Genomic DNA, 19,329 nt, shown 5'->3' on the forward strand with positions numbered 1-19,329 from the left:
AGAAAACAGAAAAGGAGTGTGAAGAAGGATGATAGTGATGTGTAAATGCAACTTAGTTACCTGCAAACATGTTCTGTGAAATGGAGTACAACTACAAAACACAAGACATTTTACTTATCAGATTATATGGAGGGGAGTGGGAATAATTGCAGGTTGCCCCACACGAAGATACCCACTCTGCTGCTTTCCATCAGAGCAGTTTTGCTCACCATACATTCTTTTTTTCATTTTGTGTAAATTGTTTGTCAAGCTTCTATTGTTTTCTCTGTTCTAGACACATAAATTAGATCATGCTGGTTCATATTTTCCTGATACATAAGATTTGATAGCAGCAACTCAGTCTCAATCTCATCTCTAATTTGTGGACCTAGAAGCTGTTGCCTCTAATTGGGAAATGTAGTAAGGAAATACACAGCACAGAATGAGCATTTAAAGAGAGAAAAGCTCCTTCTCTTGAGTGCTTGTCCTTGTTTCCCTACATCTCTGCAGTACTATTGAGAATCCCAAGTAAAATCAGAGATTGGGAAGGAGATCAAAACAGAACTAGCCCTCTGCCTTTTCACTCATAGGAAGGAGTGCAGAAATGGTAAGGGAAGCTGAATGGAACAGGTCATAGAGCTGCATATAAGGCTCTGTGAGAAGGCAGTGTAAAACACCTTTGCTGCTGTGATCCAAAGATGGGTAGGATCAAGAAAGGAGCTGCTGCCCAGGGGCCAGATTTAGTCCCAAACCCATCATTTAAAAAATTGTCTGCATCCTGTTTCAGCCCCCTTGTGAAAGATACTAAATTCTGTGGAGAGTGTGCATTGAAGCGCAACCAAGATGATGGTTTGTTTATGAGGAACAGCTAAAGAGAGTGATCCTTCTTCCACTGAGATAAAGAAAAAAATGAGATACCCTGAAAGAATTTATTTTACAAGAGGTCTGGAAATAATAAAGTCAAATAAGCTCTTTTTAAATGAAAGGGAGGCTAAAATGCTTGTTAGAATAAATATAAATCCATTCACAGCTGTTTTCCTTTAGAAAAAGGAATAAAAAAATATATGAAGCTCTATTTATATTTTACAGCATTTCCCAGAGGTGCAAGATTACTGAATAAATAGGGTTATTTACTAGATTTTGGTCTTCTGAGATGCCCACAAAGGATTCCTTTTATATCTCCTGATCTGTGGTTTTAAGAGAATAAATCTTTATTAGCATAGCATGCTAGCTATTAGTTGGCACAGAAAGAGTAATCATTTTCATCAGTTAGACTTGTTTGAATGAAGCGGAATGTGCTTTGACAGAGCAAAAACAAAGCATCCAACTCAGTGTGGAAGGCAAAAAGTAATAATTATGTTGTGTCTTGGTGTGGAGCTGCACACCTGCAAATGGAAGGGTAATGGTATGAATTTCTATCCTGCACAGCCTGGAGGGAAGGCAGGGAGGTGTGTAGCAACACAGTGTCCCTGCAGCTGAGCCAGTGCCAAGGTGAAATCCCTCCAAATGGCACTTGGATGGATCATTTTCTCCTTGTAGCCAGGAAGACTGAAGGATCAGCTTATACAGCTCTGCTAGGGCCACAGCTGTGCAGCTGATATCAAGAAACTCACAGGAACCCCTCTGGAGTAGGAGAGAGCAGGGGGCAGGTTGTCATCCCCAACTGTAAGCTAGCTCTGAAAGGGATCCCTGGGATGCAAGTGGTCCAGGGTCCTTCTCAGAGACATGTGAGTGCAGCCATTGCAGTGTCACACTTCTATTTGTTACACAGGCTCCCGGCTTAGCCTGGAAGGAGCTTCTACAGCTGAAAGCAAGAGTAAGTAGTTGTCAGGTCAGATCAGGTGAATTAAGCTCTGGATCAGCAATATTTCATTGTGCTGCAAAGCACAGAATTGTAGTTTGCTGCATAGGTAGTGTTAGTGATTTTACTAGGAATTCGTTTGTACCATATCAACAGGAGAGAAGAGCCTTTTGTTCAGATTTTCCAGGAATATAGTCTCAGGGGATCTGTGGTTGGTTGTTTGTTTTTTTTTTTTAGCCATACAGAAGCAGAGACCTGTTCTACAATGTAAAGTTGAATGTTAGATCACGGATTTGCTTACACTTAAGTATGGACTTCTTTAAATGATTTAGTCATTTATGTTTTAAACGAACATTTGATCATCTTTCTTTCTGCTTTAAATCATTAACCATAAAGTATTTGACAGAAAAAAATACTGTAAAATGGGAACTAAAGTCTCTTGATATTTATTTCCCTTTCGCTGACACAGTTTTGTATGCTGGAAATTATTTATGATGATACACCTGATCAATTTTTCAGCCTCCACTCTGATATTCTTAAAATTGCAGTGATATTCCCTTCAGGGAAAGAGTAATACATATTTTTCCCAAACAAGCAATCTCTTCAAGTTTTATTGCTTTTTCTCCCTGTGCAGTGCTGTAGTTGTTGACAGGTAGGGAGCTGCCAGGAAGTGAACTGACATGGTAAATGCCAGAGGTCAGCCCACGTGTAGGAAAGAAAGAGGCTGTCAAGAAAACAACTTAACCTTTTTTTATGGAAACCCTCTGATTGCATCTTTGTCAAGAACAACCTACTCCTATGGCTGGTGTGTTCTGCTTTGAGAGCTGAAATGAAAAGGGAAACTTGAAAATGTTACACATTTGGCAAAATGCTGGCCATTGGGAGAGTTTTGGGTGGCTTTTTAATAAGCTCACTCCTATATGAATAGAAAGATTGTATCCTAATGATTTCTCAGTATATGTCTTCTGATTTTACTTGAGCCAGACAAACTGAAGCCCTCAGTTTACTTTAGAAGCCAAGAAATGTCACCAAATGACACTATTAATAATAACACATTTCAATATCCATTCACTGCAAGCTCTCTGTGGTGTTACAGTGAGGTGTTCAAAAATAGAACATTTTATATCAAAGGATGGCAGTGTTTTAAATCCTCTGAAACAAAACAATACAGCTGTAGATTTCAGATTTTCTTCATTTCTTTATTTTTTTTCCCTTTTTAAATTGAAGGCTGGAATTGCTTTACAAAATATTAACTTCAGCTCCTGAACTAATGTCAGAATTACAGTCATGATAAGCCTTCTTCTTTCTAAAGTAGCTTACATCAAGTTTTAGTCTAAATAAAAAAATGCCCATTCATGGCTTTAGCAGATTTATTTATCAAAAGAATCATATTTCTAATTTTATTTATGGAAATTAGTCTGGAAAATTTATCTTGGGAGAGTGCTCCTATTAAAAAAATAATCAAACCAGTTTGGAAATAAGTCCCTGCTAGAGAGGCATGGCTTTGCTGGGTTTAGTCTAGGAACAGGCTGTTTCGTCAATGAGAAATTACTTTGAAAATGGATCATTGTGCAAAACAGAGATTTCAGTTTTCAGCTCTTCCTCAGTCCCTCAGAGAGACCATCCTTGCAGTCTGTGTATTCCTACTCTGCTCATCAGCACATTTTCAATCTTGTGTTTGTGTTCCACTTGATGTAAAACTCTGGATATTTTTTGGCTCTATGCGCCATTAAGTAAATTTAGATACAGATTATGTAACTACTGCACAACCCCAGGGTAGGACCGCATATGCTAGTTCACACAGAGCTTGTGCTACTTACTCCATGGTTTTCTTCCTTGGCTGCATTGCGCTGACTTGAGAAAGAAGGTGAAATTCAGCTATAGCGACTGTAGTACACATGAACGTGATCAAAGTCTTGAGCTCTAAAGAGCAGAATGCATAGTGTGTGCATTATCTGTGCTTACACTGCCATCTACTGATGCAAAGAGTCAATGTATGCTTGTCTGTTTTCTCCAAAGATCAGCATCTTCATGACACATTTGTCCAATTACGGGAACGACCGCCTGGGGTTATACACCTTCGTGAACCTGGCCAACTTTGTTCATACCTGGACAAACCTGAAACTGCAAACTCTGCCTCCGGTTCAGCTGGCTCACAAGTATTTTGAACTGTTCCCTGAGCAAAAGGACCCACTCTGGCAGGTAGGCAGGCTTGCTGATGGAAAGATTTGGGAAAAAATTGTCTTGGTGGTGTGTTTTGGAAGTTCTTTATTTCAGTTTCTTCCAGGGAAAAGCAGTGGTATATTCATATTTACTAGTTGGTTCCATAAAATAGCTTACTAAAAGCTTCAGCATATGTGGTTGTTTTCCCTGTTGCTCAAATCTCCATAGAGTGGTTCTAAAATTATTATGTATTAAGATGGGTAATTTCAGATATTGCATTTGTGACTTCAGTTGGTTTTAGAAATGTGTTCTTTCTCTTTTTTCCTTTTGGAACAAACAAGAATGAAGTGTTTGACAGAGAGATGTGGATGTGTATTTTAGCAATTTGCCACTAAAGAAATGAACGTTTTTTCCAAGTGTGAGAAGGCATCCAAAAAGATAAAAGAGCATCAAGACCATGGTTACCTTAATACTAAAAGTAACTGGCAAGGAAGAAAAGGATTAGATCGATTGGAAAGTTATTCACAAATGGCTGAGAACTGCCCAAGCAACTTTACCAGCATTTAATATATTGATGTCTTCTGCTTGATTATCTCACTGTTGTAAGTGAGCAAATTGAATCTATCAGGAATGTGAAGACCTGCTAAGGCTAAAGCCTGCTGCATTGACCTTGCAGTTGACACATCTTCAGCCCATCACCTAGTGCTAAACACACAGTCCCTAAAGAGAAGCTACTGCACCAAGCAGCAAATGCTGTCATGTTCTTTTTGCACATGCTCAGCAATGGAGCAGCCAACTCAGTGGAATATCTGAGTGCTGTAGGCACACGTGAACCTACAGTGATAATATGTACCCCAAATATAATCCTATTGAGGTGACTTGGTAGAACTATTCTAAGGAGCAAACATCACTAAATCAAACAGTAAAATGTATTTCAGCTTGCTTTGCTCAAATGTTTGCTAGCATTAGATACTGAATGACCAGCTTGGAAACTGAGTCTGAGAATGCAAATTTGGACTTAAATGTACATCTTGAAATTCGTGCTGTTGTTGAATAAAACATTGCAGTAAGGGGGCAAATGTCAAGAATTCTGCATCATGGTAAGAGATAATGAATTTTTTTTTAATTAGCTTGCAGCCAAATAACTTGAAAAATTAGATTTATTTAGAAAACATATGATTTAAATCACTGAAGTAGTTCTTTAATGCATAACATGGTTTTTATGTCATAGGGGAACATTATATTTTCTGGTAAGAATATTTATACATAGGTAAAAAAATGGTACTTTATATAAATATAATTTGAGAACCTAATCAGGTCTAATTACCAATAAAATTCTTAGTTGTTCTCTTCTGGTTTAGAACCCCTGTGATGACAAACGGCACAGAGATATCTGGTCTAAAGAAAAAACCTGTGATCGATTGCCAAAATTCTTGGTTGTAGGACCCCAGAAAACTGGTGAGTTTTCATTGTGTTTCATCAGGACAGGCTATGTGGAGGTTCAAATAACTATGCCCATTAATCACTATTTATTCAACTGCTTTCCTAAGGATCTTGATCATCTAAAAGCATTTTTCAGTTTTCAGGTATCATCTAAGTATAGTTTAGTAATGTAAGTTACAATGACGTAGTAGCACATGCTGAAAATGAAGGGTGCAGAGGTGTGTTGGATTTTTTTGGCTTTTTGTCAGAACGAGTAATACTTAGATAAAGAGATCAACAAGATAGACAAGATTTTGACAAAGAGGAAGAAGGAAAAGACAGCCATTTTTTCAAATGGAGTAGATTCCTAACAGCAAGTTCTTGTTTGTTTTGCACGTTTCTTCTTTATATAAACTTGTTATTTCATAGCATTTATTTTAAGTCAAGAAGTTCCTAATGGACAGTTTGAATTGCAAGATTGCAGCACTTTATAATGGCTAATTTCCTTCTCTGTAATGAGAAAATTGCATATGTGCTTCCTTTCGTCTTCACCAATCCCCAACAGCTATTGAGTGCAAGATTTTTAAATTAATTTTGTGATACTGTTATAAAAACCAGTAATTATTTTTAAAATGAGAGTTATTAAAGGTGTGAAAAACAGATTTCAGTGTTGGCACTCCAGTTTCTGTGTTAAGTATTTATAGTTTTTAAAATGTCTTCAGTTTAAAAGCACAGAAAGCACAGGTTCTTAGGTGACAGGAATGAGCATCCCCTCAATCAGATGAAATTGAATAAAGCTGATTTAGTCCATCTGTGAGTATGAGCCCCAAAAAATGTCTCTGTATTGTTTGGGGGTTTTTTAATCTTGGATTTTTATCCTATTTGCAGGTACCACAGCCTTGTATTTGTTCCTGATCATGCATCCTTCCATCATTAGTAACTCCCCCAGCCCAAAAACCTTTGAGGAGGTACAGTTCTTTAATAGAAATAACTACCACAGGGGGATTGATTGGTAAGATGGGTTATTAGTATGAATCTAACAGTTTATGTATTGTGAACCATACAAAAATGACATTGATGTTGGTAATGGTAATTGTTTGTTTAAAGTGAGATTTAAAAATAACCTTTAGTGTCCTTCTAAAGTGATAAAATAATGCAAGTGAATGTCTTGCTACAGAACATCATAAATGCACTAAATTTTGTGAGGCTTTCTTGTAAATATTTGTATGCTAATATATGCAAAACAGTAGCAAAGTATGTATTTCTCATTATACATGCCTTTGAAGTTGGGACTGTAATGGTTGTTAGTTGAATATATAGAGGCAAAAATTACATTTGTTGGAAATACTGTTTCTTAACTGAAAAAATTACAATATCATGGAGAGACATTTTTTCCTTTAAATAGGATTAAGAAATAGCAATCAGGTGCAAGGAAGACAGGAAAAGCCTCTCAAAATGTTTTTCAAAGCTCTGGTAATTAGGAGATTGTTAGTGTTTCTGTAGGGTTAGTAAGTAGTGCTAAAAAAGAGCATGTGTCACTGCTGACAGCTTCACTATGACTCCTAGGGAATCACTGGACATAACTGCACCCAGAAGGTCATTCTTAATCTCTTCTGCTTTCAGAAAGTGCTGCAGTGTAAAGCACTTCTAGATGAAAAGTGGTAGCCTGCTGTAGTGGCTCGGGAGCACCAATAAAAGACTATTGATATTTTGTCTTGTTTCTTGACTTCCCCCCACGCCCCCCCTCAGTTTAAAGGAACATATTTTTATTGACTTTGTATTCATCCGTAACATTAACAGACTGAACACTGTTGCACGGTCTTGGTGCAGATAAGTCAGATCCAATTTCTTTTGAAGTCACTTGTTTTGTACAGTCATAATTGTTGCAGTAGGTTGTTATTACCAAGTGTGGTGAGTCAGCCAGTTATTACCAGTGCTGGCTGAATGACTGGAAATTAGAAAGCTGACTCATTACTGCTGAGACTTTTCAAGTCAGTGAGGATGACATGCAAGTGAGGTGTAGCGGGTCCATGCTGATGGAAACAGCCAAAGTACAGTGAGGCAGTTCTTCCAAAAAATCTGTGTTTTCATGTTCTTAAAAGACCACTTTGCTGCTTCTCTCATTTCTCCTGCTGTATCCACTTCCTTAACACGCAGATCTGTTTTCTCTGCTAGACATCTGCCAAATTGCCTTGCATCTTAACACAGTACCACTGCATAAGGCTCCCAGTGCTCAACCTGTATAGACTAGGCACATCCTCTTGACTGGTTCTCACTGGACAGCACCCATTTGGCTATTTGTACCTCTGCACTACATGTCCCACTGACCCCTCCCAGGTTCTCACAGTTCTTGGATAGCCAGAACTACCTGTTGGTTAACTCCTAGGTTTGCACTCTTTCTGCCAGATGGATCTCTCAGACCTTCAGTGTATTTTAATGCTGGCAGGCAATGACCTTACTGAATGGTAATTAGATACAAGATCTCTCCTCATTAGTCCATTCTTTCAAGGCAAAAGTATTCACAAATAACAACTCCATTTCTTATACGGTTGTGAATATACAGCTTTCTCCCAGAGCTGACTCGCTTAGTCAGCTAAGTCCAAACTTAGATTTAGACCAAGGATAACTATAGAGGCAGGAAAGGGTTCTTTCAGCCTTCAACAACCTCAATACTGCTGTCCTAAAAGAGGTTTTAGTCTCCCAGCAGGGATAACAGAACTGTTAAGGTGAGAGCTGAGCTTTCTGTTCTTGAAATGAAGAAGTCTAGAAAGACCAGTCATGCATTTCTTTATGTAAGCATTGTTACATATTTCTTAGGCAGCTTTCTCTAGAGCCTTCTCAGCTTTGCCCTTGTCAGGTTCAGTAATTGTCTCATGAATGAGATACTAAGCAAGAATTCTACAGTCTGTGTTCAGCAGACATGCTGAGCCTAGACTTTGGAACCTCTTGGTATCCCCCCTGGTCCAATCTCTTCACCATTTTTCACTGACACTTTTTTCAAATTTGCCATGGTATTTAATCAATTAATTTTTCCCCAAAATTCAGTGCAGTGCTATATTTAATGTTAAGTGTTTCCTTACAAGGTTGGAGTCCTCACTGCCTTGTATTTAGTCAGTCTGCTACCAGGACTTCAGTACCACAGCATGACACTGTACATGAAGAAGAAAGTAAAATATGACCAAAAGTATAAATGGCTTGCTTTTATTTGGCAATTAGGCTATTATTTTCATTGACTATTCTAGAATAAAATTTACTTAACAGATTTGTCAACCTTTGTATGACTTTTAAGTAATTCTGAGAATGATGTTTTCTTTCCTAGGTACATGGATTTCTTCCCCACTCCATCTAACATCACCACTGACTTCCTCTTTGAGAAAAGTGCCAACTATTTCCACTCTGAGGAAGCTCCTAAGAGAGCTGCTTCTCTCATACCCAAGGCCAAGATCATCACCATCCTTATTGACCCATCTGATCGGGCATATTCCTGGTATCAGGTATGCACATTGAAGAACATGGGCAGGCACAAGTCAAGGTTTCCATCTTGAATCCTCTCATGGTATATCCTCTCAGTATAAATGTATGTAAAGGGTTTGGATAATACAAGCTTATTCATCAGTCAGGGCACCACATATGATCAATCCCTGTAAAACTGAGGATTTTTCAAGTGTTAGAATACCAGAAACCAAAAGTTCTCAAAAGTCTGTCTGCAATATAAGCATGTAAAAATGGTTTCTGATGTGATTAATTTATGTAATCAGCACACACAAAAATCTGATGTAGACAGTTATCTAGATCATAAAAGCCTTGTCAACCTTTATGTGACTTTCAAGCAATTCTGAGAATGATGTTGCTTTCTGAGGTACAGGGCAAGGTCAGTAAGGCCAGGTCAATAAGACCAAGAGTTTTGTCTTATTTTTCCAACTTTCATGGTCTGTGAAGTTCCAGCAATGTAACTTCTTTTACAGCATCAGCGATCACATGAAGATCCTGCAGCTCTTAAGTTCAGCTTCTATCAGGTGATCACAGCTGGACCTCGAGCCCCATCTGAGCTTAGAGCTCTCCAAAAGAGATGCCTAGCACCTGGATGGTATGCAACCCATATTGAAAGATGGCTGACTTACTTCCCACCCTATCAGGTGAATAAGACTGTAACTTGACATCCTAATCTTATATATCTACTATCCTAAAAGATTACGTTTGTGAAAGTCTTGCGTGCTGAATACTGATTCTCAGAGATATCTTAGATACACTAGAGCACCTTTTAAGACATTATGATTCTTCTTAGCCATGTTCTACGTAATTAGTTGTCACTGCTAGTGCAGTCATGTCTTAGCACCTTACAGCTGGGAGCTTCTGCAGAACAAATCAGAACAACCTGAAAGCTTAAGAAACATCCCTGGTGCTCCTTGAACTCTTGTACCCTGAACTGCCTTTAACTTACAGCTGAGTTTCATTTGCTCATGCTTTCATTGCCCTGTGTCTGGCTCCTCAGTAATGTTTAGGGAAACACAGCCAGACATTCAGTGCATTGCAGTCTCATTACTATTAGATGGTCCATCAGAGTTCCCAAAATCTAAAATGCAAGGAAAATAAAGGGAGGCTGCTCAATAATGTTTCTGTCTACTCTGGGAGGTAGAGGTATCAGTGAGTGTCAAGGGAAGTCAGCTGGGATACTGCCTTCCCTGCATGGATTGAGAATAAGTTTGGTGTCTGAACACTGTGGGGACTAAAACATACCTTTTCCATCTGAAAAGCGAATGAACACATGGAAATGGATGTGATCTAGTGGTTTTGTAACACCTTAATATTTAAATGCATCAGTGTTTTCACTGCTGTCCATACTGCTGAATTTTTAACACGCTTCTGGCACAGTTTGCACCCATAGCAAAATGCATCTTGCCAAGCAGTTCAGAGCACATTTAGAAAGATAACATCAGAGAGTGTGAACACAACAAATATGGTTTTTCTGAGTGAGAGGGTTTAGCAACATGGGTCCAGGTCATGGTGTGCCCTTTGGCCTTGAGACAAAGAGGCTGTCTCTGATTTGTAGCAGTTAGCATTACAGATAAAGCCTTTGTGTACATCAGCATGTTTGCCATCTCAGGCATCATCAGATTTTAGGTTAATTCATGTTTTCCCTAGCCTAAATTGTATGTAACTGTCAAAGTACTGGGCCTCTTCTGCACATTTTGGTTTTGGAAATTCCTGACACATTGCTGCCCACCACAGTGCATCCACACACCAGAGCCTCTGTTGGGACTCACTCGTGCACTTCAACAGTTTGGCATGTTGGTGCTCATAATCATCTACATTTGGTATCTATCAGACTCTGAATCCTCAGTTTCTCTTTGTGCCTTTGAGCCTCAGAGTGTGTCTTTATGGACCCATGGGTTTCAATACAAATAGTACACAAGCAACATTAGAATTGAATCTCCTTGCAGGATTCTGTTGGCTTGTCAAATATAAATCATTAGCCTCCTTCTGGCCCTCTGTAAGATCAGACCTCAAAAGATGCACATTCCTGAGCCTGTGATTTACACAAGCAGGCAGCCAGTGTCACATGATCAGCATCTCTTTAGTAGATTTATTTCTGAGATGGATTTTTCTGACATTAGCAGCATGTCTGGCACTACTCCCTACCCAGCATTTAAAGATTACTTTAGCTGAGGAAGGTTGGCTGCAGTCTGTTTATCCAGGACTCACTTAGCTGGAAAAGTTGGCTGGAGTCTGCACCTTCTGTTTTCCCAGAGAGTGCCAAGGAAGTTCTGATACATCTAGTTGCTCTTATTCCCCACATACTCTCTTTTGGGCCAGCCTTGCAGACTTCATGAGATACACAATACTGTAATACCATGATACTGTAATACCATGATACTGTATGAAGTTCTCTACATTATGTTTTCACTAGCTTTTCTCCAAAAATAACCCGTGAATGTTGAACAGTATGCATTGCTTACAGATTTTTTTGCCAGATTTTACATCCCACAGTGCCAGCAAAGAACCAGCCCTGGCAGCCTTAGGTTTCCTCTGTAAAAGTTCCAGGGGTTACCTTGCATTGCAGAAGCCTATTATGAGTGTGTCAAGCACCTGAAGAAAAAGAAGTTAGCAGTACCTGGCTTTTGAAGGGACGTGTTGCACATTTTGTATCTATCTACATCTCTGCCTTGAGGTCCTCCTAACATCTGCCTTTATTCATATTCTCAAAGTTTTTTTCATACAGTTATGTGTTGTTGTATAGCTAACATCTGCCTACTGGTTTCTGCTCATTTCCACAAGCATTTCAAAATTCCTGTACCATTAACATGCATATGTTTGTGTCTATGACAATTATAGATTCTTTCTCTAGACATTAATTCTTTTTTTTTTTTTGGCTGGACAAATCTCACTCAATTTCCTGCCAATATTTCTTACCTTTCTAGATCCTTCACTGCTGTTTCTCTCTTGTCACAACAGCTTCCAAATTAATATAATTTATGATTTAATTGACATGCCATTTACCCCGTTCTCAGGTCATTAACAATGTTGACAATTAAAAGTGGACCAATTATCATTCTCTGGGGCAGTACTCACCATATAATGAATGAGTTTAAAAGAGGTGGAAGTCTCAGTTTGAAGCTTGAAGTAATGAATTTTAAATTCAGTGTGTGTTTATTTTATTTGTTGTAGTTGCTAATTATTGATGGACAGCAGCTGAGAACTGATCCCTCTACCGTAATGGATGAAGTACAGAAATTTTTGGGAGTCTCTCCTCATTATAATTACTCTGAAGCCTTAACGTGAGTGATTTTAATCATGATTTTCACATGTTCCTACATTCCTAAAATACCAGTTAGTCTCTAAGTGAGCTCACTGCAAAATAAAGCCTCTCATACTACTCCTTTGAGCTGTCAGTAGGATGCATTCTTCAGTGTCTGGAAAGAACACAATTCAGGGTTAGATTTTCTGTGAGTCATCCACTGAGCCACTCAGTGTGCAGCTTGACTGTTACAAAAGTAGACCTCTGACAAATGGGCAAAATAAATGTTACTTTGTAGGAAATGCATATGAATATGAATAGCACATGGAATGCTGACATGCATAAACTGAAAGGAAAGCAAATTATTTTCTCTTTATTTTTGACATTAACTGCAAGACAGATTCAATAGTATCAATCAGTCAAGAATGTAACACCCATTCTATACATCATAAATAAATATGTACATAAATCCTTTGGATTCTGACATTTAGATTTGGCTGCCTTTAAAATAAGACTAATAACCTTAGGTTTACTCTTTTGCAACTTCAGGCTAAACTTGGGAAATGCATCTTCCTTGCAGTATCTCATAGCCCTTACACTGCAAAATATTTATTTCAGGTTCGATTCACATAAAGGTTTCTGGTGTCAGCTCCTGGAAGAAGGAAAAACAAAGTGTCTTGGAAAGAGCAAAGGCAGAAAATACCCTCCTATGGATTCTGAGGTAAACCATTTAGCTCACAGGCATTATACAGGGATTCTCTTACCACATAGGGACACCACACAGGCAAAATTACAAGAAGGGAGAGAAGACAAAATTAAGCAGATGTTATTTGACTACATTTTCCTACAAACAAAATATTTAAGATAGCCATGGAGTATATAAACTTTTCAGTTCTATATTTAAAATGTGAGGAATTCAAGGCATAAAAACTGGGCTTTTAAAATCTGGCACTCCTTAGAAAAATAAACTTAGCAACCATGCACTTCCTTGGAAACCTCTCCCCTTTACCTAAGTGATTTAACCAGCAGAGGCTCCATACTGCTCTTTTTTTCACTCAGTAATGATCAGAAGTGTGTATTTGTCTGGTCCCTTGTATTTCAGAGTAGTTACACCATGCCAAGTAATCCAGACTCATATAATCCAGTTGTAAGAGAAGTTAGGTTCTGTTTCTATGAATTTTATAAATACCTTTCCCATACAAATGCTCAAATGAAGGAAATTCCATCAGATCAAATGCTGCAGCCTGTACCCGAGGGTGGTTTCAATTTCTGCTCCAGATGTTATTTCTGTGTTTATGCTGTCCTGTATTCCCATTTCTGGAATAAAACACAAATGAAAGCCTAGAGTTTGAACAGCAGTAAGCATTAATGTGGCAAGTAAGCCAGGATTTTTTTTTTTCTCACAGTACTTAAATTAAAAGCAGCTTCACATCAAAAGAACCATACTGATACAAAGTCATGAAGTGAGCTGGCTGGTGGCCAGAGAAAAGACAAGACTGTGTTTGTTTGTTGTATTTTTCAACTCCAAATATTTCTGAAAATAGGGTTACTAATTGATACATGCCTGTGTACAAAGATGGTTTAGAAGCTTTGGTTTCAATCACACTTCTGTAAATTCAATGTAACTGCAGCAGTTTCAGTGCAATTCTTAATTTACATGATTACTTGAGAGTAGAATCAGATGCTTTGTTTTGACTTCAGTGTTCATTTTGGACACCCTTTCTCCTCTCAAAATTAACTTTTACAGTTCAACTCCTAACTTGAAGAGCTTAAATGTGCATGTGGTAGGTAGCATAGAACAATATAACTTGCATAAGAGACAGTAAAGTTTTAGCACAGGTAACTTTGAAACCTAGAACTCACAGCAACTGCAGAACAACATTTAATTAAATAAAAATATCTCCTTTTGTATCCATCAGTGCAGGGCTTTTCTGTCAAGCTACTACAGAGATCACAACGTGGAACTGTCAAAACTCCTGCACAAATTGGGACAACCCCTGCCATCGTGGCTGAGACAGGAGCTACAGAAAGTAAGATAGCATTGAAAAAAAGCTTTTTGAAATCTCTTCCACACTTCAGTCATCATATCTAAAGTCTCCAGCTACCAGAAGGTCTTGTAAGATATACCTCTCCAAAAAAGTAAAAGATAGATTTATTTTTTTTCCCCATGTGCTGGCATGTGGATTGTGAAAACATGTATTTCTTAGAGCTCTGGTGGGCCATATCTTTCTCATAAACATTTCTGGACGTGTGGACGACTCTGTGCATACATGGAAATTATTTGCAACTGGTTCAAGATTCAGAGATACATGACCTGTCCAATTTCATGGTAAATACTTACATTTTTTATATATCAGTTCAAAAGTATTGTGTCTCAAGTATGTTTTGTATCCCACTGTTAGACTGCTGACAGTTTTTCTTACTATTTGATTATTCTCTTGCATAAAATCAGAAAAGTCAACGTAGCACAAAATGCCAGGTGTACTTCTGCCTTCATACTAACAAGAGGAAGAAGTACAGTTATCAGATATGATTTAGATGTGCACAGCAACAAAATACACAGAGCAAAATCTGGAAGCCACAGGCAAAAATAGTGTAGGAAAGAACCAAACACAAACCAAAACTTTATCTGTGATTATAGCCTGTAACAACAAACCTTGACAATGAGGTAAGGGCCTTTGTCCATAATTACTGTGTCTGACTTTGTACTGACTGAAATGGAAAAATACAGAATCTAGCCATTATCTGAACTGAATTGGACATGTGAAGCACAAGAGTTGCAGTATAAACCTTACAAGCAGTGTTATGCTTCAAGAGTTGTGAACCAGACTGAAGCAGTGCAGTGCACAGGCTGTCACTGCTGGCTTCTAGGAGCAGCCAGATCCAGATACTGCACTCTGGGCTTATATTGCTGTGAGTCATGAATGGAAAACACGTAAAGAGCAGAAACAGGTTGTTACTTAGACTGCCTTAATTTGCATCAGTATTTTTTCCTTAATTTATTTGCCTTCAGTCTGTGCTTTGTGTATTCCAAGATCCCTCAACCTGATCAAAATTGCAGCATCTTTCAGTAACCTTTAGTTTATGTCAGCTGAGAAAATCTATCAAGATTTCCAGATGAAAGTACTGGTTCTGGTTCCAGACATTTTCAACATGTTTGGTGTTTTAAGTTAGGAATAGGCTTTAGGGGGGAATAAACTGAACACAATGTGTAATCATGGTAGAAAATTACATTCTAATCATGGAAAACATAACTATTCAGCCTTACATTTAGGTGATACATTTCAATGATGCATCACACAATGGATCAGCTTAGATATGAGATGAAGTCTAATTGATAGCACTTAAAAGTTGAAAAAGGAGATCAATGGAAACTTCAGCTGAGTGTGGCCTTAATGCTTCTCCACTGAATCCTGGCTCTGAGTGTTAGTAAAGGCATGAAGAGGTAGTGGAAACAAAAGAGAACCACAGTACTAGACAGGATGCTTTTTACTGTAGCTCTGTAATGTTAACATAATTTGTTTCAAGGTGGATAGTAAAAAACATGCATCAAATGGTGGGAAAACTTTATATGCCTCAGTGCTGTTTTACGACATTTATGGAATCATATAATTTAACTTTCAAGGTAATGGGATGGAAACCAGTCTGTTATTCCCTAAATAGAAAGCAGATGTTGAGAACCTTACTGTACCTCTAACTGGTAATCTTTATTATTTATTGATTTTGTCTATGTAATATGTGGTTTTGATAGGCCTGTAAAGAAAAAATCTAACCCAATTTGCTGTATATAAAAAATATTCTTTATGCAGCACATTTTCTGCTAAGAGAATATGCATAATTAATGATGAGGAGCTACTAGAGTAGACATTTTTAAAGATGAACATCTTTATTATTTATTAGACAGAATGAAAATTTTCTTTTCACTTTACTCGCTGTCATATAGATTTGGCCCAAAAGCTGACTTATCCTAAAATACTTCTTATTGAATAAAAGAAATATTTTGGATTCTGAACATCTGTAAAAGCAAATACTCCATGTGCTATGGCCAGCTCATGTGTCCTGCAAACATCTTTTATGAATTTGTTACAACTAAATAACTGGAGAAAATACCTGGAGAAAATTCTCATCCCGGCATGATTGATTTTTTGATCTGGCAGAATACCACCAGTGCAGTCACCACGTGGTATTAGGAGGCTAAACCCCCCACATGCAAGGTATTGGCCTGGGGTAGACTAGGCTTGTTCTGGCAGCTAGACACAAAGTTCATCCTCCAGGATGGAGTGCCATGGTAACTTTCAAGTCCTAATGAGGAAGAGCAAGGTGAAGCTCTCCCAATGCCTTTCCTAAGGGAGGGGATTGGCAACAAAATGAGTAAGCTTCTAAGACATATCTTCAGTGGATTCCTGTGGGAGCTTTACCTGAGTCAGTACTATGAACAAAGTAGTTCAAGCTTTTGGTCCTGAAACTGCATCTGAGAGATTATGATCTTGGTAAGTCCAAGCTCCTCTTGAGATGCAGCTGATCTTTGGAAGAGGTTCTGCAGGATTTGCTTCTTGTACACCGGGTGAGCTAGTCTCAGACAGAAAGCAATAGAGAAGTAAAGGCAAACTGCTGGTGCTCTTGTCAGCTCTGATTTCTGATGGCCACTTATTACTTGTTTATACAAAGGTGGTATGAAGCCACTTCCTTTTTTTTTTCTTCAGAACTATTTAATATGTTCTTATATTTAACAAGAGGCTATAAAAAAACAGAATTACTTTTAATGTGCAGTCAGCTTGGTGAAGAATGAAGAGTCTGAGCAAAGAATGCAGACAACAGGTAGATGTATTATTCCTCAGATCATAGATGTACATGCGTGCAGCTGAGTAAGAAGGTCATACAACATCAATTACCTGACAGAATTTAACCTCTTCTGTTCACAGCTTACCTACAATCAGTGTTTGATTTCCAGACACAGACTATCAGTATTAACACTCTTTTAAAATACTGATTCATTACAACAGATTTATATCTGTGAGTCAAAGTCAGATGTTTTATTGAGGTTGGTAACACAGCCATGGTTTTCTCTTCCCTTGGTAGATAACTGCACAAGCAATTTCTTTAAAAAATGCTTGATGGTGTGAGCTTCACATTTATATTCACAAATCTGATTCTGAATTTTGCTTTCTGCAGACATCTGTGCTATTAAAAATCAGGGTGTGATTATAAGCAGAAAGCCACCATTAGGAGGGTATAGACAGAGCGCCTGATATGAAATCACTTAATTATTTGAGCAAACATTCCTGAAAATACTGTGCTGTTGTCCCAGTTCTACTTGTGCAGAAAGAATTAGTTTCAATGATTTGCAGACTATCTTGTACAGAATATCCTTTTTCATTGCTTAAAAAATGTGAAACTTCCTCAGGAAGAAATGAAATAGATATTTCGATGTTTATAGATGTAATAATACTCTTGTCATTCACATTGAATGAAAATTGCTGGAAACATTTTTCTCCAAGTTTTTTAAAATAAAAGATAGATATTATTCTGATAGTGGCATGGTATCTGAAGTGCAACAATAAACTCTGATAAGAAAATGTAGTCTGGAAGTGGTTTTTATGTTCACAACAGTTGTCCTTTTTCCAAGTTTGTTAGCGGCTATTGCAGCTTGACACTGAGCTACAATACAGTCCAGGAGTGTGGGCGCAGCATGAAATGCTTTCAGAAATTAAAAACATTGCTTATTCTCTCTCTGAGTGACTACTACTGGATGCAGCTGCTCGGTGCTCAGTTTACTGCTTTTGCTTCCTGCTTACTTTTCATTTTTTTCTGCCAGAAATTGCTAATGTGCTGTAGAAACAATCCAGAGTTTGCTATTTTTAAGATAACAAGCAGACTTTATTCCAATTACTTGCCTTGGGGATTCAGTAGTTGTGCCAGTGCATCAGCCTGCACAGACAGGAGAAAACCTTTCTTAGGAGAAACCTTTAAAGACAGTATAAAAAAAGAAGTGTACTGTGTAGCTGAGCAAAATCCAGCCCAACCTCCCTGCCAGAGCAGGATCACCTAGAGCAGGTCACACAGGAATGCATCCAGGCGGTTTTTGAATGTCTCCAGAGGAGACTCCGCAGCCTCTCTAGGCAGCCGCTTCCAGTGCTCCGTCACCCTCACTGTGAAGTTTTTCCTTAAGTTACATGGAACCTGCTATGCTCCAGCTTGTCCTATCATTGGACATCTCTGAGAAGAGCCTAGCTCCGTCCTCCAAAACTTGCACGCCACGTAAGAAGATGGGACTACACAAGTGAATTTTAGGAGTAATTATGACTAGAACATCTGGTTTTTACTTAGGGTAGAGTGCATCTGTCTAATTTTCTGGAACTGGTACCTTTTGTGAGCAATATTTCTGCTTATCAAGCAGAGCTAGCAGCTTATGACTTGACCAAGCACGCACACATAGATACCGACTTACATGGATTTCCAGCTGTGAATAGAAGCACTTTCAATGTCTAGTCGAGCTGAAAGGAACTGCTGTGGAGACTGACTGCACTCGCTTTTCCGTGGGTGCATTAATCCGCTTTCCGCTGGGATGCCACCCAGTGGCGTCAGCAGGGCAAGACAGGCGTTGATCCCCTTTGCGCTTCCCGCCACACCGCGGGGCGGCGCTGCTCAGGGCCCGCCCTCGGCCCCGCCCCAGCGGCCGTCCCGTCGCGTGGGGGGAGGCTCCACGCGGGCAGGGGCGAGTTACTGGCCCGGCGCGCGGAGGGCTGCGGGTGGTGCGCGGTCTGCGGGCGGCTTGGGGCGCGCGGCCTATGGGCGGCTTTGGGCGCGCGGGGTGGGAAAGAGGCTGAGGGCTGAGGTAACCGAGGGTGGGTGCTAGCGCGGCTGTGAGGCAGCGCGGCGCGGTCTTGTCCACAGGCGATCTTGTGCCCGAGCGGAGCCGTCGCGGCAGAGGAACGGAACGGAGTGAAGCGAGAAGCAGGTGGGCTCTGTGGCAAGGTGGGCGGCGGGTGCGGGTTCGGGTTGTGAGGTGACTTGAGACGGCGGCCAGGAGGCGGCCTGGCCTGGGTTGCGGTGAGGGAGGAAAGATGGCGGCGGCCACGTGCTGCGGTGGCAAGAGGTTATCCATGACTCCATGGGAGCTGCCCTGTGGCCGTCTCCCTTCCTAGGCATGGAAGAGCAGTTCCTTGCTAATTGGCAAAACTTTTACCCTCCTGTGGGTATTAGTCGTTGACTGTAGCAAGTAACACGC

At 39.4% G+C, this 19,329-nt stretch overlaps 1 protein-coding gene and 1 non-coding gene across 2 annotated transcripts in view; both read left to right on the top strand.

Moving 5' to 3' along the window:
* Positions 1-14,140, top strand: part of LOC128975387 (bifunctional heparan sulfate N-deacetylase/N-sulfotransferase 3) — a 49,736-nt gene extending 35,596 nt beyond the window's left edge. The window contains exons 6-13 of the mRNA XM_054392249.1: positions 3,800-3,982; positions 5,305-5,401; positions 6,254-6,377; positions 8,685-8,859; positions 9,331-9,501; positions 12,032-12,141; positions 12,720-12,822; positions 14,021-14,140. Of these exons, the coding sequence (XP_054248224.1) occupies positions 3,800-3,982; positions 5,305-5,401; positions 6,254-6,377; positions 8,685-8,859; positions 9,331-9,501; positions 12,032-12,141; positions 12,720-12,822; positions 14,021-14,140 (1,083 nt within the window). The remainder of the gene's footprint in view (positions 1-3,799; positions 3,983-5,304; positions 5,402-6,253; positions 6,378-8,684; positions 8,860-9,330; positions 9,502-12,031; positions 12,142-12,719; positions 12,823-14,020) is intronic.
* Positions 14,141-19,200: 5,060 nt separating this feature from the next.
* Positions 19,201-19,329, top strand: LOC128975526 (small nucleolar RNA SNORA24). Its single transcript, XR_008489359.1, has one exon. It is a non-coding gene; the product is annotated as a small nucleolar RNA SNORA24 (small nucleolar RNA).

Source organism: Indicator indicator, chromosome 25, assembly GCF_027791375.1.
Source record: "Indicator indicator isolate 239-I01 chromosome 25, UM_Iind_1.1, whole genome shotgun sequence".
NCBI classification, from domain to species: domain Eukaryota; kingdom Metazoa; phylum Chordata; class Aves; order Piciformes; family Indicatoridae; genus Indicator; species Indicator indicator.